We start from the raw sequence: 21,696 nt of genomic DNA, 5'->3' as shown, positions 1-21,696 counted from the left end.
TGCACAGTTCAACGACGGTAGGCTCGGCTGCTTTGCTGGAGGCAGGCGGCGGCTGCTCTGCATCGCGTTCCCCCTCCCGGAGCCCTTCCCAATCTCTGCTCTCCCCGCCCGCCGCAGCCGCTACTCAGAGACCAGCAGCTGGGGCGGGGCCAGTCTCTATAAAGAGGGTGGCTGCTGCTCCCCCCCCCCTCCCCCGGGCCGCGATCCAGGAAGGGCCGAAGAGCTGGAGTCATGGGGACCTACCTGGAGCTGAACACTAAGGCAAAGATGCCCATCCTGGGGCTTGGCACCTGGAAGGTACAGTAATTGCAGAAGGTGGGATCTAGGGCATGGTACCAAGCGGTCGCCTGCGCTCGGGTGCACTGCATCCGCCCCTCGTCGCTGCCTCTAGAACTGCTGATCTGTTTATAGCTGGTCCTCCCTTTGCAAAGTGTGTGCCCAAAACTGCCAGCCTCGGCTTGGCTTCTTGTTACAGGGCAGGCAGCCCCCGGCTCTTCCTGAGCACTGGGGAGTTCCTTTGCAAACGGTTTGATTTTCTTGCTGGCAAGATTTGCCGCCGCCCCCGCCATGGAAAGCGTCCTGTCCCCTGATGCGTTTGCAAGGCCTGGGATGCGGCTGGGGAGGGGGAGGTGAAGGTGGAGGGGGGGGGGTGTCTGTATGCGCTCAGTGTACTCACCCCCTGAATAGCTGTTGGCCATTATGTAACACATATACTGTGTCGCTGTGTGTCACGCTTCCATACCCAGCCTTTGCTGCGTCTGAGAGTAGCTATTAAAAGTTGTTGGGCACATGGTGCCTCTTGTGTAATTCATGCATCTTTTCAGGGGGAGAGGAACGAGTGTAAAGGCTTCTTGCACTCCAAAATTTGACTAGGAAATTGGCCTATTTAAAGAGGCACTGTCAATTTTAAAATAATGTATTCTGGCCTAATTTCTTTGCCTCTCTTACAGTTAATTTCCCCTGTTTAAAAAATTGCATTTTAAAAACGCAGTTTCCTTGTCACTGCCCAAGTTTCCCTTTACCACTTCTCTGTGGTTGGATGAAAACCGATTAAAAACCAAAGAAGTCAGTTTCACTTTTAGGCTCTTCTGCAATGTTTGGGTTTCAGACACTGCAAGAGAACCCTTTTTGTTTCAAAACAGCTGTTTTTATTAGCCTTTTCTTTGAAAAGTTTTCTATTGGCCTTAGATTTTTTTATTACTTGGTTTTTGAAAGAATATCACCTCAAGTCTCATGAAGTTTGTCCCTATCACTTTAAAAGTGAAATAACATACAAGGGTAGATTCTAGAAAACTCAGGACAGGGACTGTCTGTATTTTGTACAGCATGTGATTGGTAATTCATAATAGCAACACATACAATCGTGGGGGGACGGGACTGAAATAATTATAATTTTAGTTAATACAGCCAGGAGTTTAGATTTCTGGGTTCTGTTCCTAATTCTGACTTCAGACTTGGGTGTGACTTTGAGGAAAATGTTCATGCCTTGCTTTTTTGTCTGTAAAACGGATATTACTGACCTATTTTTACATGGGTGTTGAGAGGATTAATGTTCATAAAGAGCATCCATCCTCTCTTGGAAAGTCCTACTGAAGCGCAAAGCAGTATTGCAGTTATTATTCGAGATATGGGAAATTTGTGACAGTGGATCTTGTTAGAAAGCATGAATAAGTTTAATGACATTTTGTCTGTGAAATCAGTATATGTTCCAAACAGATTTAAACAGAGCTATTTTTACATTTTTTTAAAAGCACTTTTCTATGTCAGCTTTGTGCAATGGTTTTGCTATCCATTGCTTGATATGCTGGTCCCAATACTAAGTTAATGCAGGGTGGTGATCCAAAATTTTAATCTGTTTGGTATCTGTAAAGTAAGGTGTGTCTACATCGCCTGCGGTAGTGAGCCTGCCAGCCTGGGTTGACTGACTTGGGGTAGCAGGGCTAACGCTTTGAAGTTGCAGCTCAGGCTAGAGCCAGTGCTTCTATATCCTGGGGAATTTCCCGAAACCTGGGAATTTGTGAGTAAAATGTTTTGAATGAAAATTCCCAATTTGCCAAGTTGAAACATTTTACTCACAAATTCCCAGGTTTGGAGAAATTTCCCAGGATATAGAAGCACTGTAAAAAAAACTTTATCTGGGAATTTTTCACCAGATTTGGGAAATTTTTAGCGCTGGGTTGGGAAAAGTTGGCATCATGATATAGAAGCACTGGCTAGAGCCTGGGCTCTGAAGCCTAGGAAGGGGGGGTTCATAGCCCAAACTCCAACCTGACTTGCAACTTCCAAGTGTATGCCTTTGTAAGTATGCCTTATGACAGAGCTCTGCATTATGTGGTCCCACAAAGCTGACAGTGTCTCATACGATCCTGTAAAATGCTATTTCAAACAGCATGCTACAGTGGAATAGAATAGGTGACTTGCTGAACAATATGTCATAGTGACCACTGTGTTATAGGCGCCAACTCCGTAGGTGCTCCAGGGCTGGAGCACCCACGGGGAAAAATTAGTGGGTGCTCTGCACCCACTGGCAGCCAAGCTCCCCTTCCCCCTGCCCCACCTCTTCCTCCCCTGAGCGCGCTGAGTCCCCACTTCTCCGCCTACCTCCCAGCTTCCCGCCCTGTGCTGGGAGGGAGGGGGAGGAGCGGGAACGTGGCGTGCTCAGGGGATAAGCCAGGCCTGGGGCAGGGATTTGGGGAAGGAGTTGGAATAGGGGCAGGGAGGGGGCGCAGTTGGGGTGGGGACTTTGGGGCAGGGGTGGGAGGGGACGGGGCAGGGGCAGAGGGGGGTCGAGCACCCACCGGGGGGAGCAGAAGTCAGCACCTATGCATTGTGTGTTCATATAAATAATTTCCTTATGTCTCTTTCTCCCCACGTCTTTCCCACTGGCCTCTTACAGGCTGAGGATCACATACTGCTCCTGCACAGAGAACTTACCTTATGCAGGCCCCAAGTGCTGGATATACCATAGCATAACCTGAAATCCAGTGTTTGCTTATTTTTACCTTTTCAGAGCAGCAAGCCAGTGTTTTAGGCAAACTTGGTATTTCAAGCAATTTTTGACCAGCAGAATTGGAACAAAATCAAATAGCAATCAGCAGCAACAGCTGGATTTATGCAATACCTGAAAATGCAGGCGCTGATTTTTTTTTTTTTTGCTTGAGCAAAATGTTCTCCTTCTAATTCTTTTGTCTAATACACACTGCAGACTCCGAAATCTAATATTGGTTCATAGATGTCAGTCAGTGGACTGGTCTACATCTTGTTGTCTAGTCATGTGCCCTGAGGGACAGAGCGGCAGCTCTGGTACTGTGGCAAGGTCCTGGTTTGCAACAGTTCAGATCACTTCCCGTGGTTGGCAGGAAAATGCTTAATGCTTCCCCTGAGAAGACCAATCTCCTCTGCATGCCCAAAGCGCAGGGGTTCAAGACAGTAGGACTGGTCATTGGTACCTAAGTGACTCCCCTGCTGTACTGTGAGATGAGTGCATTCTGAGGAGCGGAGGCTAGCTCTAAGAATCCTTGCTGGAAAAGCCCTCTTTTTTTTTTTTTTTTTTTTTTTTTGACCATGCTTTATGTAACATTAGAAATCGTCCTCCCCTCAGCAGTCTGTGTATCTGCCATATTACTTCTGGCTCCCTATTCTCTCTTCAGAGTGGGGATTGCACTCTTTTAGTGATCGGGACGCTTCTGCATCTCCCCAGCCTCCTCTCTTGTGGGATGCTTCCCTTTGTGATCATTAATACGTAGCTCTTCTATAGTGCTGCTTGTCCGTCGAGCTGAAAAGCTTTTACAAAGAAGGTGGTTATTAGTATCCTCACTTTACAGATGAGGAAACTGAGGGACAGAGAGGTCAAGTCATCTGCCCAGCATCACACAGAACTTAGGTCACCTGACTCTGTCCCTTGCTTTTCCCAATGCACCACACTGCCTCTCATAGGCTCAGATGGGATGCTTCTTCTGCTAGTGTGATAAGTGAAGATGGGGGAGAGCTCCCTTTTATGGACACCCAGCCAGCCAGTTAGCTATAAAATCCCGGTTAGTAGCTGTCCTCTACTTGCTTTACCTGTAAAGGGTTAAAAAAGTCCATAGGTAAAAGGAAGGGAGTGGCCAAAAGAGCCAATGTGAAGGCTAGAACTTTTTAAAATTGGGGGGGGGGGGAACTTCCCCTTTGTCTGTCTGTCTGTTCTCCGGAGATAGGAGACCGGGCTGGAACTATACTGTAAAAAGCTTTGGGCCAGGTATGTAAAATCGTCAGATCATACCTAGAAACTACTCATTTGAAACCCCAGATATGTAAGTAGATCAGGAAATGTCTAGGAATACGCAATTAGGTTTATCTCTTATTTCTTTATGGCTTGTGGACTCCTCTGTGCTAACCCGAGGTGCTTTTGTGTTGCTTGTAACCTTTAAACTGGACCTCAAGAAGCTATCTTGATGCTTAATCCTTGTAATTGTGTTTTTTTTAAAACCTAGCAAAAAGCCTAAGTTCCAGATGTATTTTCTTTCTTTTTGTTTTTAATAAAATTTACCTTTTTTAAGAACAGGATTGAATTTTTGTGTCCCTAAGAGGTTTGTGCATTTGTTGTTTAATTAACTGGTGGCAACAGCTGATTTCCTTTTGTTTTCTTTCTAAGCTCTTCCCTGGGGGAGGGGGGTGAAAGGACTTGAGGGTACCCCACAGGAAGGAATTCCCAAGTGCGCCTTCCTGGGTTCCAAAAGGTTTTTTTGCACTTGGGTGGTGGCAGCAACTAACCATCCGAAGTCAGAGAAAAGCTGTAACCTTGGGAGTTTAATACAAGCCTGGAGTGGCCAGTTTTAATTATTAGAATCCTTGCAGGCCCCCACCTTCTGCACTTGAAGTGCCAGAGTGGGGAATAAGCCTTGACAGCTAGTTCCCAGGATAGCTTTTTTCTTAGGACCACTTGAAGGGGGTGTTGCTAAAGAGCCCTCTCACATAGAAATAGCTCCTTGACAGCTATCCAGAGTAGGGTCATGGTGTGAGACAGCTTTGTTTTGCTAAACGAGCCATGTAAGATGCAGGATGGATTGCTAGATGCATTGTTGGATGCCGTCATTAAGTCAGATAATAACAATTACTAGACAACCACAGAGAGACATTTTTTGTTTTGATTGCAAGGTGCCCAGATGCCTGAAAGGTGAACACCATAGAAGAAATAAAGTTTATTGGGGTTTCTGAGCCTCTAGCCACCTGGGAAATGGGATATTTTAGAGTGTCTGTGGTTTTTTTAAATTTATTATTTTGATTAGTCTCCACCAGGGAAAGTAAAGGATGCAGTGAAGGCTGCCATTGACATTGGATACCGCCACTTTGACTGTGCCTACGTGTACCAGAATGAGAATGAAGTAGGGGATGGGATCCAGCAGAAAATCAAAGAAGGGGTTGTGAAACGAGAGGACCTCTTTGTCGTCAGTAAGGTATGGCTCTGGCAGGAAGATCAAGGTCATGGGGCCGATTCAGTGAACCCAGGGTGTTGGAGGAAGATCAAACACCTCACTCCTTTCTGACTCTGTGGGATAAAGCAATTCAAGACATGGTACATTTCACCCTTGAGTTGTGTTTCCTAATTCACATGTTCATGTGGGATGGGTATAAAAGGCATGCACAGGGAAGAATAAAAGACATCTTGGATTCTCTCCTGTTTGGAGTGGCTCTTCTCTAGTGAACATATCAGCAATGGAGGTGGGAATACTGTGCCCTTCCAATGATTGAGGAAGGGACAACTGTTTTTGCCTGGCATGCTGAGCTTATAATGTAGAACCTAGAGCTGGACCTAGGACCTAGAAGGGACCATCATGATCATCTAGTCTGATCTCCTGCACATTGCAGGCCACAGAACTTCACCCACTCACCCCTGTAATAGACCCCTAACCTCTCGCTGAGTTACTGAAGTTCTCAAATCATGGGCGGGCATTAGGGGCTACAAGATTCCCTCCACACACACACACGCACTTCCAGTGCAGCTTCCAGAGTGGGGGCAATGCAGCAAACTACCATTTGGGTCTCTTTCCATTTCTGCTGCTGGAAGGAGGGACCAGGTTGTGGCTTGCTGAGACTGACCTGTATTCAGAAAGGTATTTCAGTATTGCAACACTTAACTTTTGGGCATCTAGAAAATCACAGGAGCACACTGCAATTCACAAAGCCTGAGTGAAGTGCCTGGACTCCTGTGCAATGAATGGGGAGAAATGAACAGCTAAGAATGCGATTCACAAAAGCCAGCCCGCTAGGTGGGGAGCCATTTAACCTAACCAATGGGAGATGTTGTTTGAGAGATGTCTGCTAAGCCCCGCCCCTCTCTCTGAAATAGGCACCAGTCTCTGCTAGTGATTGACAAATAGGAACTGCTCTCTTGATGTCAAGCACCTTAGGCAGGTAAACTGCTTCTTGTGAGAATGAATCAGGTGGGTGCCTACCTAACACCACACAAAGTGGTGATGCTATCCACTGTATGATTGCTAGTCCAGTGGGTTCAATTCTCCCCCACAGGCAGAGGATAAGAAAGGATTCAAACAGGGATCTCCCACCTCTCAGGAGGGTGGGCTAACCTTTGAACTATGGGACTTTTTTGTGTGCACTTAAGAATGACTCTGTAGCATGGTCATTAGGATGCCCACTTGGGAGACCCAACGTCCAGTCGTTCTGCTCCAATTGCTTGTCCATTATTTATCTGCACATAAATTGTAATATAAAGAGAGAAGTCCATGCCATGGCGAGGGCGGAAGTCCAACGTAAAACTAGAGAACTCAAGAACAAATGGTGGACTGAGAAAGCACAAGAAGTCCAACATCTCGTGGACATCCACAATACATGTGGTTTCTTTAGTGCCACCAAGGCTATTTATGGGCTAATTTGCCATGGTATGAATCCCCTTCGTTCTAAGGATGGAACCACACTTTTGAAGGACAACAAAGCCATCCATTCTCGCTGGAAAGAACATTTTGAAGATCTCCTTAACCGTAATTCTGTGGTTGCAGACGAAGTCCTTGAGCAAATCCCTCAACGACCATTTAGGGATGAGCTCGGAGACCCTCCCAATTTGTATGAGGTACACAAGCAGGTGAAGAACCAAGGCAGCAGGTCTAGATGGGATCCCCGCTGAAATCTTTAAAGATGATGGACCAGAGCTAATTTGGCAGCTTTACCTGCTTATCCTTAAAATCTGGATAAAGGAGGAGATATCCAGTGAAATGAGGGATGCCCTGATTGTCACTCTCTTCAAGAAAGGGGATAAAGTGGTTTGTGGAAATTATCATGGTATCTCCCTCCTAGCCATTGCAGGAAAAGTTCTGGTGCAGGTCCTTGCAATCCGTCTTCTGCCCCTGTAAGAAGAAATTTTACCGGAGTCACCGAGTGGTTTCTGACCACGTCGTGAAACTGGGGATATGATCTTCACAGCACGGCAGCTGCAAGAAAAGTGTTGGGAGCAAAACCAACCACTGTACATGGCTTTTATTGATTTAACTAAAGCCTTTGATTCAGTGAATCGCTGTGCCCTCTGGACTGTACTTTCTAAGATTGATGTATTTATCAGGACATCCAATGTCCTAAAATTGCTTCATGATAACATGAAAGTGACTGTTCTGAGCAGCATTGGCTCCCAGAGTGAACCTTTCAAAGTACAAACAGGAGTCACAGGGCTGTATCATCACTCCAACCATGTTTGCGGTTTTTATTGCCATCATTCTTTACCTAATTGCTGGGAAGTTTACAGCTTGCGTTGAAATCATTTACAGAATGGATGGAAAGCTGTTTGGTATGCTGATGACAATGCAATCTTTGCCCACTCTGAGAGAGCTCTTCAAACTATCTTGAATGTGTCTGCCAGTGCTTATGCATGTCTTGGTTTCACTCTTAATATCAAGAAGACTAAAGTGCTCTATCAGCCCTCTCCAAATGAAGTATTACATGCCCCGTCTATCAAAATCAATGGAGTGGTACTGGAGAATGTCGATCATTTCCTCTACCTTTGAAGTCATCTTTCATCAAAGGCAGATATTGATGCAGAAATTCACCTGAACTGTGCCAGTGCAGCTTTTTTTCGTTTACGGCACAGGGTTTTTGAAGATCATGACATTCGAACAGACACCAAGCTTCTTGTCTATCAAGCCATTATTCTCCCAACACTGTTGTATGGGTCCGAAACTTGGACAACCTATAGACACCACTTGAAAGTCCTTGAGAGGCACCATCAACGCTGCCTTCGTAAGATTCTGAAGATCAAATGGGAAGACATGCGCACCAATATTAGTGTTCTGGAAGAGGCAAAGACTGAGTATCGAGGCAATGATCATCCGTCAGCAATTCCGCTGGACTGGTCACGTTGTCCAGATGCCAGACCATCGCCTCCCAAAACAGGTCCTATTCTCTCAGCTGAAAGAAGGGCACCGTAACATGGGTGGACAACGGAAGCATTATAAGGACTTGCTGAAGGACAACCTAAAAAAGTGTAATATTGACATTGACACTTGGGAGACACTTGTCCAGGATCGCTTAATATGGAGTGAAGTCCTACGTGACGGTCGCCTGCATTTTGAACTTGCTCGCCGACAAGCTGAAGAGGACAAGAGGTGCAGGAGGAAGGAGAGACTGGTCTCCAGTCATGGTCAACAGCCTCCTGCTGAGCCTGAAAACATCTACCCTCATTGTAATAGAATTTGTGGTTCAAGGATTGGTCTTATTAGCCACCTGAGGACCCATAACTCCCATGGAAGATGATCATACTCGGTAATGAGTGATCGCCCATCATTTATCTGGAGTGGAATAGCTTCCTTAGGGATTGCAGACCCACACCAGAATATCCCAAAGCTTAGTGGTTAGAGCACTCTCCTGAAAGGTAAGACCTCTCTTCAAATCCTTTCTTCCCCTCTGCCTGAAGGGAGAATTGAACCTGGGTCCTCCACGTCCCAGGTGAGTGCCCCTTGATGAGATTTAGAATTATACCTGATCTGGTAGTGGGCCTTGGAAGATGCCTTCCAGATTGGGCCCAGCATGTGACTTAGGCAGACAAATTGCTATCTTCCCCTGGCTTGTGCATTGCTCTGGGACTTAGGCATCCAGATGCAGGGTGGGGGGCAGCAGTGAGCATGCCCAGAGGCAGAAACTTAGACACTTCGGGAACTTTTACCCTGAAAATGTAGGTGCCAATTGAGTTTAGGTGCCTGCTGGGTTTGGCAGGAGTTTCCTGGTTCCCAATGGAGCCTAAAGCTGTGACTAAGGTGCCTAAGTACTTTTGTGAACCCAGGCCCATGTGACAATTCAAAAACGGGGGCCCAAATAAATTTTTTGCACTGTATGTGTTTGAAACTATTCTTTATCTAGGCTCTTAAATAGGGATCAAATCAGAAGGAGCCAAACTCATCCAGGAAGTTTTTCCCATCTCCCTGCTTCTGGACACAGATGGCTGGAAAGCTTCATTACCTTGTAGCACTTAGTTTTCTCTTTCCCAATACTGTGTCTTGCAATAAGTGGCTTTTTGTTAGTGCCTTAACTGGTGGAATTTTTTTACCATCTTAATCTGTCAGAACCCAATTTTGTCAGGTAAATGCTACTGAAAATACTAGCATCAAGAAACTTTCCCTCTGTCTCTGCTCACAGATTGAGCCTGTAAATGGGGGTAATAGTATTCCCACACCTGCTTCTTGTAGGTATGATATGACTTTGTCCTGTTTGGGAGAGCTTTGTAAGAGCGTTTGCTTGTGAGGTCACTGCTTTGTTTGGTTTTTCTTTTGTAGCTGTGGTCCACATTCCATGAGAAATCTCTGGTGAAGGGAGCATGCCAGAAAACCCTTGATGCATTGAAACTGAATTACCTGGATCTGTATCTCATTCACTGGCCTTTGGGATTTAAGGTACTGTAGTGTTTAATACTTTTTGTTTTTTCCTGACAGATTCTGGAGAAGCACTGTCCTCCTGGTAAGCGATCCTGTTACAGCCCCAACCCTCTTACCCCGGAGGTATCCTCCTTGAGGGTATCTCAGCATCACTCTTTTTGTGCTGCTTATTCAGCTTTACTGTATGGGTGTGTGAACAAGCTTTCATCCGTGAAGCTGAGCATGCTGCTTCTACCACGTTCCCTGCCCCTGTTGATCCAAGGAGAGATGAATCTCGGATCAAATCCAGGTCTCCCACTTGACAGGGCAGTTTATACCTTTAACCATTTGATTACCAATTCCTTCTGTACTGGTTTGTCTTCCTCTTTATGGGAAGGACAACTATATCCCTTGCTTCTTAACAATAAGTCAGTTTTTCTTTGTTGCTAGTAGCACTCTTAGGCCTTGTCTGCACTACCGGGGTAAGTCGACCTAAGTTACACTACTCCAGGTACATGAATAACGTAGCTGGAGTCAACGTAACTTAGGTTGACTTACTGCGATGTCTACACCGTGTCTCCCATCAACTTACCTTACTCCTCTTGTTCCGGTGGAGAGCGCTCTTTACTAGACCCACTAAATCGAACCCCACTGCGCTGATCTACCGGTAGTGTAGACGTGGCCTTACTTAAGCAGCAGGCAATAAAATAAGCTCTTAATTTCTCTTTTCTCTGACACCCACCCCCTGCCCTTGGAATCCCCAAGCACAGTACAAACTTGTAGTTACCATCTGCCATAAGAGCCTTGTTGTTCTGTAATCCTTGGCATTCAGAAGTGGCAACTTTCATTGTAAAGCCCATATGCAGATTAAAGATATGGTTGAAGCTGGTGATGTCTCACTTTGACTCTCTTGTCTTGGCTCTTCTTTTCTGTTAGAGCCTGATAAAAATACCTTCTCCTTGGTATTCTGTGCAACTCCCAAATGCACTCTCCAGTATCTTTTAATTGTTTTTTAGGATGGACAAAGATGAAATGAGGCTGTGCTGGTATCCCAGTTCTGCAGGCAGGTTGTAAAGGAGTCTAGACAAGGGAGCTTTTCATAGTAGCAAGAACATAGACAGTAACTTATGCACATAGTCTGTTCCATTGTCTTTCTCCCATTCCCTGCAATCTATACATAGTCTCCCACTGAAGGCCTGCAACAGCACACCATCACTCATGCAACAGATGTAATCAAATATAAATCTGGGTTAATAAAGGAATGTCCCATTATGTACATAATGTATAGATTGCATGTACATAATGGGACAATGTGTAAAAACTGTGTGCTTTGCTACACCCATTAGTAATAGATCTATAACCCCGCTGTACTTGTACTATGGTGGGTCACTGTTCTATTTTGTTGGATCTATCACTGACCTGCAGACCAGCCACAGAATTAACCATATTTATTGGGGTGGATTCTCTGGCTGGAATGATGAATGTGTAGCATGAGGAAGGGAGACCTTGCCAGATGGAGCAACTTAAATAGGAGTTACTATTCCTCTTCTTTTGCCCTAAGAGTTTGAGCTACTATACAGAATCTGAGTTCAGTTTGACTTCCCAAGAATTCTAGTCTTTCAGCAGAAAATTCAACAGAACATTTCAGACTTTCTGCCTTGCATTGACAGGCTGGAGAGCAGCTGTTTCCTGCGGATGAAAAAGGCATGGTCTTGCCCAGTGGCACAGATATTCTGGACACTTGGGAGGTGAGTCTTATTGCAGTTTGAGATTCATTTTGGCTCTGATTTAGATTATCTATTTTTATATTTGATTTCTCTGCAAAGAATTTATAATTCATTAAAAATTATTTGTAAATACTTTCATTCTTGGTTTGCACATCACTTAGAATTCTACGTAAATATTCCAAAATTTGCACTGTATATTTATGTAAGTCAGATGATACTTTTGTTCCCTGACTGGCTGCCTTGGGTAACTTAGCTCACAGGAAATGAGAATGTAAATTTTCAGTTCATTCAGATTCAAACTTTGAAAAGCTTCTTTGCTAGAATACTAACAAACATACAATGTGTCAGGACATAGTCAAAGTAAATTCGCTGAAATTTTAACCTTTTGTTGAAAATCCTCAGCTCTGCTTATTACTTGCTGAAGTAAAAGGAGAATTGTAGGTTTATATACTACCCACAATCTTGAGGATAGTCCATTATTGTGCCAGTGTTGGGTTATCTGACATAGGTCTCTTCTAACTCACTCGTATGATTAATAAAGATGCATAAAAACCTCTCACAGCCAGAAAAGAAATCAGAGAAGCACTGTTCTCTCTGCATCCCTTTTCCCTGGTGGACTCCAGAACATATGTGATGAGTCCAACCAAGTGTCCCATCACTGGTTATCGTCAAAGAAATATGCCATGTTGGCAGCAAGAATGCCTTATTTAGGCCCTACCTTGTGTATCTGGTTACATAGACTCAGATTCTCTTGTCCCCTTAGGCTATGGAAGAGCTGGTGGATGCAGGTCTGGTGAAAGCCATTGGAATCTCCAACTTTAACCATGAACAGATTGAGAGAATCTTGAACAAGCCTGGGTTAAAATACAGGCCTGCCAACAACCAGGTAAGCTGTTTAAAGGCAACAGCTCAGTGTCTCCGGGATCATGAGGATCTGATCATGTCAGTTCTTTTACAGTGGGGAGGTAGGGAGTGGGCAAATAGAGTAGGCATAGAATGCATTGTTTACCTGCCGCGTCCGCAGGTTCGGCCGATCGCGGCTCCCACTGGCCGCGATTTGCTGCTTTGGGCCAATGGGGGCGGCGCGGGCTGAGGGATGTGCTGGCCGCCACTTCCCGCCGCCCCCATTGGCCCAGAGCAGCAAATCGCGGCCAGTGGGAGCCGCGATCGGCCGAATCTGCGGACACGGCAGGTAAACAAACTGGCCTGGCCCGCCAGGGTTCTTACCCTGGCGAGCTGCGTGCCAAAGGTTGCCGACCCCTGAGCTACAGTATAATGCAGGGGGGTTAAGTAATGGCTGTGGTAGGAAAAATAACTGAATTGCTTGACTGGTCTGTTTTTAAAATCTCAAATACAAAATAAGGAGATTGTGGTTATTACCTTTCTCTGGTACCATGGTGTAAATGATCCAAGTTCAATAATGGTTCTCTTATCAAAGGAACAAAAGGGAGGGTTACTTTAATGCCTAAGTGAAAATGGAGAATAAAATCTGAACCTCATTCTTGTATTTTGTTATTAATAGTAATTACAATATTTCAAAATCAATATATGCCTCCTTCCTATGGATGTTGAAAGTATATCTCACCATTCAGTTAAATTAATTTTCTTTCAAACAAAGATAGTAGTGGGTTGGCTGGTCAAATAATGATTTTTTTTAGTTCAAGTTTTTCATTGTAAAAGCAACTTTGTTATTTAGCATTTGTTTTTGTTTTTTTGTAAAAGTTGGAAATCAAGGAATTGGCATCCTGTGGTCTTCTGCTCATAAATTAGAGCTCCTGTCCAGCTAACAGAGCAAAGACTAATATTTTTAGCATATTTCTAGTTCAATACAAAATATTTTAGAATAGCTCTCTTTTTGGGGGGCAGGGGATGTTAAATTGGAATTTCTGTAACATAGAACTTAGTGGTAGGGAGGGGGAAGGCCAAAGGAATACTGTATTTAACTGAAAGGACGATAGTGTGGATTCATTTATTGCTTAGACCGCCACATGTCAGAGGGGAAAAAAGCTCCATTTCAAATGCTGCCCCTGTTTATATATTCATTTGATTAAGAAGTACAGCAATTGGGTGTTGATACTCCTTGACCTACATAACATCTTCTGGAGCAAGTTACTTTACAAGACAAACTGGAAACCTGTTTAACACAAGCTAGAAATAATTCTGATGGGTGTCTATTCCCAAGAATAGATGTGTAGTGCATGCATAGCCCAATGATCCATAAAATCTAGAGGATGAAATTCCCACTCAGTTATTTGCAGATATTTTCAAACATTCTTCTGTAAACACACATGAACCATTCCATCTGCAATTCATTTTGGGAAAAAATCCTAATTTTAATCTTTGATGGAAGGTCTTTTCCTTTAACCCAAATACTCGCTCATTTGTTTTATACAGGGGTTAGCAATTGTTTAAAGTAGTTTTTATTTATTCTATTAGGCCAGGGGTTCCCAAACTTGGTTCACGGCTTGTTCAGGGTAAGCCCTGGCAGGCCGCGAGACACTTTGTTTACCTGAGCGTCTGCAGGTACAGCCGCTCACAGCTCCCAGTGGCTGCGGTTCCAGCCAATGGAAAGGGGCACTTTCGTTATATACTGTACGAGCAGCTGAATTTTTGCGTGCGGAGGAAACAAAATAGCCTTGCAGCATCTATCCAGCTGAACCCAGCCGTAAGCTGCGCGGTGACTAATATTCCAAACTATTTTAGGAGTTTTGGGAAATTGCCACATGATCATCTCCTAACAGCAATGCAGCTAGAACCATAAATAAAACTTCAGGCTGCAACCCATCCCGTGCAGTGCTGTGTCTTGGTCCACCTGCCAGCAGCATGAGATTTCAAGGCCTTCAGTCTGAAAGCAACAATCCAGATGGTTTGAATGACAGACAGGATAGGCTCAATTAAACAAGGTTCTGCTCCCCAATATGTAGGTACCCTGAAAATCCCTTCAATTATCCAAAGCCTCAATTGTCCAAACTGAGCCAGTGCCCCATGACTTTGTGATAATCCTGGTTGTATTGTGGGTTATACTGCAGTAGCTTACCAGAATGTGGGTCCAACATTAAGGGTTCTGTAGTCTTTTCTCCGCTCTGCCTGGTGTGCAGATGATCCCATTAAAACTAATGGTAGGCACACACATGTATTGTCTAGAAAAGAAATTCCATAACAGACAACAATTTAAAATTTTGTTCAGTATTTGTTCAGTAAAATTTTGTTCAGTAGTTACATTTTGGTTGAATAGGGCCACTTTCAACAAGAGCACTCATGTACAGCAGTAACCAGTATTGAAACTTCCCTATAAATTAATTGATTGACATGTACCTTACCCTTTAACATCAAAACAATTTTACGTTATTCTAAAGTAATGGTCTGGAACACTGCAGTTCATAGTATTGATGCTACAGTAGTTTCCAAAATATTTGTATCTTTAATTAGGGAAGCTAAACAAGAAAACTTTAAATTGGAAGAAATAGCCCTACTCATTTGAATTTCACTTCAACTAGATTACTCTGATTTTATGCTATACTTTCGGATATGACCTTTATTGTCCTACTTCAGTTGTATAATTCTGAGGCTGACTATTTTGTAAATCTTTGGAGAACAAATTTGATAATTAAAACATAAGTGAGGTATGTTCACCCCCTCCCCTGCCTTGCAATATCCTGTAATAACTGAAACCCAACAGATAAAACACAAAACCAAGAAAATTTCATAAAATACCAAACAACTACAAGTTGCGTAACATACACAGGGTGTATAATTAGTCACAACTTGCCAACCTACTAAAGATATTTCCTGTAAGTGGAATAGGAAATGATCCCTGGAACACAGCAGCATTAGTGCAGTCTGCCTCTGAGTAAATTTATGTCCTTGTGCTCGCAGATTGAGTGCCACCCATACCTTACCCAGGAAAAGCTGATTAAGTATTGCCAATCCAAAGGAATCTCTGTCACCGCATACAGTCCCCTCGGATCTCCTGACAGGCCATGGTAAGAATGCTTTTCAGCCTAACTTGCCTGATAGTGACAATGTGAATGTTGAACTTGAAACTCTGAGGCAAATTGAACAAGTAAGGCAGTTGTAATGGGTACATGTTTCTGTTAGTATGTAGAGTCGTCTTATGAAAACTTGCCACCATTAACTTTCCATCTCTTGCTTTTACAGGGCTAAACCAGAGGACCCTTCCCTCATGGATGACCCCAAGCTTAAGGAGATTGCAGCCAAGCACAACAAAACCCCAGCTCAGGTATCTGTGCCCAGCAAAGTGAGGTCGCTGCATGATATCTGCTGCTTCCTTTATAATGTGTCCTCTTGTTTCAGTATTCTAATCTTGTGTAGACTCTGCATCCTTTGCAATCTGATTCCATTTTTAAAATCTCATTGTAAGGGTAAGGAATTAATGATCACCAGGTATTTGGATAACAGAGGAAAGGGAAACATCCAGCTTTCACCTGGCCACCACTGTTCAACTCATTGCAGTTCAATAAGTGTCAGCTTGGTCTTAAGTACTGCAGTGATGAAAAGGAGCATTAGAAATAGTGGTTCTGATGAATTGCATCTTAGTGTGTCTTGAATCTTAGCTCTAATAGTACTGTTTGTTTAGAACAGGGAGGTTTCGGTCTCTTACTGGTGATGAATGACTTGCAAGTAACGCTGCTGTTCTATTATGTAGGTTCTGATCCGGTTTCATATCCAGAGAAATGTGATTGTGATTCCCAAGTCTGTTACACAACATCGTATTGAAGAAAACTTTAAGGTAAGATTGCAAATAACATTCAGGTTGGCTTTGAAGTATAGTAACTAGATGGAGTCCAACTTCTTATGTGGAAGGTAGCCATACTTTCTTACTCTTCCCAGGTTACCCTGAAAAGGAGATGGAAGGTTCTTTAGTACCTTTATATACAGTATAATGAAGGTTAAACTAACACTCAGGATTAAGGGCAAAAGTGAGCAGAAGTGGTTTAAAAATAAATGCACAAAGTGACTGTTCAGGGTCCTAGTTAGTGTTTCCTTTCTCTTGTGTGCTGAACAACCAGCAAGTAAAGCTTGCCTAATACCTGAGTGGAGTCATGTGCCACAAAAACTCTGAGTATACAAAGCAGTGTCAAGAAAATAGCTTTCCTCTACTCAGATCCAGTCTCTGATATCATATATTCTACACACACACACACACACACACACACAACTGCACAATTTGTCATATAATTGTTCTTAATTCAGTGGTACTTTACTGAATTACCAGTGAATTTAAAAACACTTTTTGATTATTTGCTAAATTAAACAAGTTGTGAGAACACACACATTGGATTAACTAGAACTAGGGTGACCAGATGTCCCGGTTTTATAGGGACAGTCCTGATTTTTGGGTCCCTTTTTTTTTTTAAATATATAAGCTCTGTCCCGATTTTTCACACTTGCCATCTAGTTACCCTAACTGGAACACTGAATTTTTCAAGCATTGTATTCTTAACAGGCCAGTAAAACGTATTACCCATACTCAGAGGCGTTAGCTGTCAAGGAATATGAACAAAAGTGCAGGATGAATGTGTAGCTAATTATTATAACAGTTCACAAAAGCTTTCAGTGTAGCTGACATGTCTATCACTTCAGCTTACACCTTTCTCTACCAATAGACTGCAGCTGTCCAAAGGGAAATACTTTAGTTGTACAAAGCAATCATTGCTTTTAACCAGCACCAGTTTGTTTCAGGTCAAGTTGGGAGTGTTTATGAAGCTTTTCTTTCAGTCTTGTGAATCTGTGATCACCCAAGTCTTGACTACACTGCTTGAAAAGCTAACTAAACGTTTTCTCTTGTCAGGTGTTTGACTTTGAATTGACTAAAGAGGAGATGGAAACCATCCTCACCTTTAATAGGAACTGGAGAGCCTGTGCATTCACCATGTAGGTGACAATGTTTGAAAACACTGAGTGCTAAGTATTCTATGCAGATTGCTTAAAAAAAATATCCAGGAATTAAGTAAGTGTGTGTGTGTGTGTGATTGATTTTAAAAAAAACTCTGCAAACTGAAGTTTGCCTAAGATCTGTCAGACAAACAGGTCTGTCCAAAAATCTTTTTTTTTTTTTTTTCCTCTCCAGGAAGGTTTTAACATCTTCACAGTGGTAAACATGTGACCTTGTTTTTAATACCTACATTTGATTTAAACTCAGTTATTTATCAAGAAGGAAGACCCTAAACACAGGAGTTCTTAGTATCTAGTTCTAAAGCTAGCTCTGACATGGGACTGTATCTGTGATATTGATCGAGCCTTTTAACTAAAGCATGCTTGTCAGTAGAATGGAGATACCTACCTCTCTGGAGTTTAGCATGCTAAATACTTAATTCCAATGGAGAATTAAGGAATTAAATTGCCTGTGGAAGCCCTAAAACTTGAGATGCATTGATCAGCTTCTGTGCTGTCAGTTGAGTTTTCAGTCCACGTTATAAAATGAAATAATTTTAAATTGATTTTTAACACCTGCCAAGATGAAACCAGTAACTTGTGTTCTTCCATCCAAATAGATCTGCATTCCTACTTAGCTGTGCATGAACATGTCCCTGCTCATCATGATGATTCAAAATTATCCCTTTGTTCCCTTTTGCTTGATGGATGAGAGGAAATCAGGCAGTCATGATTATCTGTTGCTGGGTTGTAGTGGGGGATTTTGTTTAGTTTGTTAGTTGAAAAGAAACAAAGTCTGTTTTTTGGAGTGGGAAGTCTGAGACTTTAGGCAATCCCAGAATCACACAGAGAGTCATAGGCGTGCGCAGCCCATTTCATTAGGGTGTGCACCCAGGGAGCCCCACCCTGCCCTAGCCCTACCCCCATCCCGCCCCCATCCACTCCCTCCTACATCCTGCCCCCTGACTGCCCCCCTCAGAACCCCCAACCCCCCCTGCTCCTTGTCCCCTGACTACCACCTCCTGGGACCTCTGCCCCCCAGAACCCCTCCCCCTATCTAAGCCTCCCTGCCTCTTGTCCCCTGACTACCACCTCCTGGGACCCCTGCCCTTAACTGCCCCCCAGAACCCCTCCCCCTATCTAAGCCTCCCTGCTCCTTGTCCCCTGACTGCCCCCCTAGGATCCTACCCCCTACCTGTCCCCTGACTGCCCCGACCCTTATCCACATCCCTGCCCCTAGACAGACCCCCAGGACTGCCACGCCTATCCAACTGCTCCCCACCCCCTGACAGGCCCCCCCCAGAACTCCTGACCCATACAACCCCCTCTGCTCCCTGCCTCCCCTAACCCCTCTCCAACCCCTGCCTCCTGACAGCCCCCCCCCCCAGAACTCCTGACTCATCCAACCCCCCCAGCTCCTTGTCCCCTGACCACCGCCTCCAAAGACCCCCCCTCCCCCAAGTGCCCCCCCAGGACCTTCCTTGCTCCCTGTCCCCTGACTGCCCTGACCCCTATCCACCCCCTGACAGACCATGGGACTCCCATGCCCCATCCAACCCCCCCTGCTCCCTGACTGCCCCCTCCAGAGACCCCCTGCCCCTAACCACCCCCCCCTGGGATCCCACCCCCTATCCAACCCATCCTGCTCCCTGTCCCCTGACTGCCCCCACCCCTTATCCAACACCCCTGACCCTGGACCCCTTACCATGAGATGAGGGTCCTAGCCTCCCCGCGGTGCCAAACACTGCCCCGCAGAAGCATGCAGCCCCAGCTCCACAGGTGGGATGGGAGAGAGAGGGGCTCAGGCCAGCTCCACACAGAGTGGGGTCAGGGCTTCAGCCCTGCAACTTTTGCCACTAGGGTGGCTGGAGCTCCCGAGATGGGGACTTCAACCCATCTCCTGCCAGGGTCCAGGGCTTCTCCTCCCTGTCCCAGTGTGGCTCCTCCGCCCCCCTCCCCCCCAGTGCAGCTCCTGCCGGGGTCTGGGCTTCTCCCCCCAGTGCAGCTCCCTCTCCCCACGTGGCTCCATCCCCATCTGGGGCTTCTCTTCTCCCACCCCCACATGGCTCCTGCCGGTATCTGGAGCTTCTCCCACTGCACCCAGCCCTAGCCTAGCTGAGCTCCCTTGGGTCGCCTGCTGTGGCCAGAGTGGAGCCTGGCTGGCAGGGAGCAGCCATACACGTGGACGCCATGGCCACCAGCCCAAGAGGTGCAGGGCAGCCCTAGGCAAGCAGGGGCTGGCTGTGCTGCTGCTGATAGCCCCGCACTCCCGCCCACACCTAACCCTAAGGGGGTGTGTGTGTGTGTGAGACTCGGCCCCTGCCAGAGCAGGGAGGCAGGAAGCAGTTGATTTGAGTCTGCCTGGCAAACAGCTGAGGAGGGGAGGAGCAGCCTTCCCAGCTGGAGCTCAGGGCATTAGGGTGTGCCGGGGCGCACCCTGTGTGCACGCCTATGCAGAGTACTCTCACTCTTCTGTCGCACTCTGAAATGATCTCTGGAACTGAGTGTGTTAAAGGGTGCTGTCCTAAATGGACAGTAACCCTGTTTCAAATCAAGTGTCAAACAGAGCTCTGAGTAAAGTTGTTTTAGCCTAAACAATAGTGGGTTTTTTGTTGTTGTTGTTTTGCCTTGGGCGAATTTAAAATCGCTCAGATTCTTATTACTAATGTCCCATCTGAAGAACAGGTCAATGATGTAACTAAGCTTAAATTTTCAAAACTGAGTGAAAGTTTTTTGGGGTCTTTTGGGTTTTTTGTAAATAGAATTCTAACACAATAACAAATTTAGCAAGCAATCTTGCATTTGTCTGTATGAAATTAAAGAGACCGCAATATAGAGAAATGAACACAATATTAGGAGTTAAATTCCCAAATCCTGAGCCTGGCTGTCCAGCTTATTTGTCACATACAACTCACTTGATCTCTCTGCCAGACTTCCCCCCCCCCCCATCTTTAAAATATGGACATGATCTCATTAGGGATATTGAGTATTGAAGTTTGAAGTGTTTAGTTTGAAGTATTAATACTTCTATACAGATCATAGCACCTTGCAATATCAAGCTCAGACATCAAAACTGATCGTTCAAAAATCTAAAAACTTACCATTTGAATGACACAGCACAAATGTAAACACTTAATCTAAAAAGCATTCAGATCTCCCTGCCTGTGACCTCTCAATGCCTAAATGCAAAGGGGTTGGGGAAGTTTGTGCATAAACTGGATATGTTTGAGGCTGGTAGGAACTTAATGCCTGTGCGGACTGCTTGTGTACCACCATTCAGACCCTTCTTGTCGGTCCAAAAAAAGGCACCAATGCCAACATGAGTAGCATTTAATTCCGATTTCAGAATAACCTTTCTTCTTTTTCTTTTCCTCAGGTGCACAAATCACAAGGACTACCCTTTCAAAGCTGAGTATTAAAGCTGGTGGTGTCTTGCCATGCTTCCTGACCCCTGGCAGTGGTTCACTTCTGCTGTTACCTCTGACTTGTTCATTTGTCCCAATAGCTGTCTTTCACACTGCAGCTATCCTGTAGCCAAAATAGAAGTACAGTGTATGTGCTCAAAGGAAATTTTATAAGGAGTCTGAAGAACAAAACACTGAATATAATTTTGACCTCCTTATTATGTGGGAGTGTTTTTTGCCAAGATGTCTGGCTGAGATTGGCTCAAGTTGAACAGAAAATACAGTAGTTCAAATTCTCTGTTCACACTGTTTCACAACAGGTTGTAATGTGATTGAGATTAGTCTCTGCTCCCAGCTGGAAGGGGGTTAGACTGCTGTCATTTGGAAGAGCCAATTCTGAAGCCTTGTCTGTTAAATTCCTGTTTTTGGAACACTCCTTTACCTTTCACTCCAGGTTGAAGTGCCAGTTGACTTCTGAGTATGGACATTTGCTACCTGTGCAGCTCTCCCAAACAATGGAGCTTTTTTGGCAATATAAATCTGTTCTTCGCTTGTAATAAAACGTTGTCTAGTTATTACGTGTAATGAGATTATTTCAGCATTGCCGTGACAATAGTTCTGCAGCTGCCCCTCTATGTGCAGCTGTCTCCAGCCCTCAAACAAGAGACTAGAAAATCATTCTTAGTGTCTAATCACAGAAAGCTCACTTCACTTTCATACTAACTTCTTATGCAGAACCTGCTATCCTTAAAGGATCTGCAGCTTTTGTGGTACTGATGCAAAAACACATGAGTACTGTGCATTAGGATGGCCAGTACAAAGGTTACACCAAAGGCTTAC

General features: G+C 44.6%; 1 protein-coding gene across 1 annotated transcript; it reads left to right on the top strand.

Annotated features, from left to right (window-relative positions):
- The first annotated feature begins 155 nt into the window (after positions 1-155).
- On the top strand, positions 156-21,431 carry LOC135874422 (aldo-keto reductase family 1 member B1-like). The gene is made up of 10 exons (XM_065399240.1): positions 156-297; positions 5,268-5,435; positions 9,753-9,869; positions 11,501-11,578; positions 12,321-12,443; positions 15,434-15,540; positions 15,716-15,797; positions 16,224-16,307; positions 17,370-17,452; positions 20,829-21,431. Exons 1-10 carry the CDS (start codon positions 232-234, stop codon positions 20,869-20,871), a joined length of 951 nt encoding a protein of 316 aa, XP_065255312.1. The 5' UTR covers positions 156-231; the 3' UTR covers positions 20,872-21,431.
- Positions 21,432-21,696: the final 265 nt, after the last annotated feature.

This window comes from Emys orbicularis, chromosome 1, assembly GCF_028017835.1.
Source record: "Emys orbicularis isolate rEmyOrb1 chromosome 1, rEmyOrb1.hap1, whole genome shotgun sequence".
In the NCBI taxonomy this organism is placed as follows: domain Eukaryota; kingdom Metazoa; phylum Chordata; order Testudines; family Emydidae; genus Emys; species Emys orbicularis.
This window is presented reverse-complemented; position numbering and strand designations above follow the sequence as displayed.

Excerpts from the sequence above, each read along its gene's own strand:
- LOC135874422 (XM_065399240.1), top strand. The coding sequence starts at position 232 with ATGGGGACCTACCTGGAGCTGAACACTAAGGCAAAGATGCCCATCCTG. Across the intron at positions 5,436-9,752 it reads ACCTCTTTGTCGTCAGTAAG|CTGTGGTCCACATTCCATGA; the intron begins GTATGGCTCTGG and ends TTTCTTTTGTAG. Across the intron at positions 15,541-15,715 it reads GGATCTCCTGACAGGCCATG|GGCTAAACCAGAGGACCCTT; the intron begins GTAAGAATGCTT and ends TTGCTTTTACAG.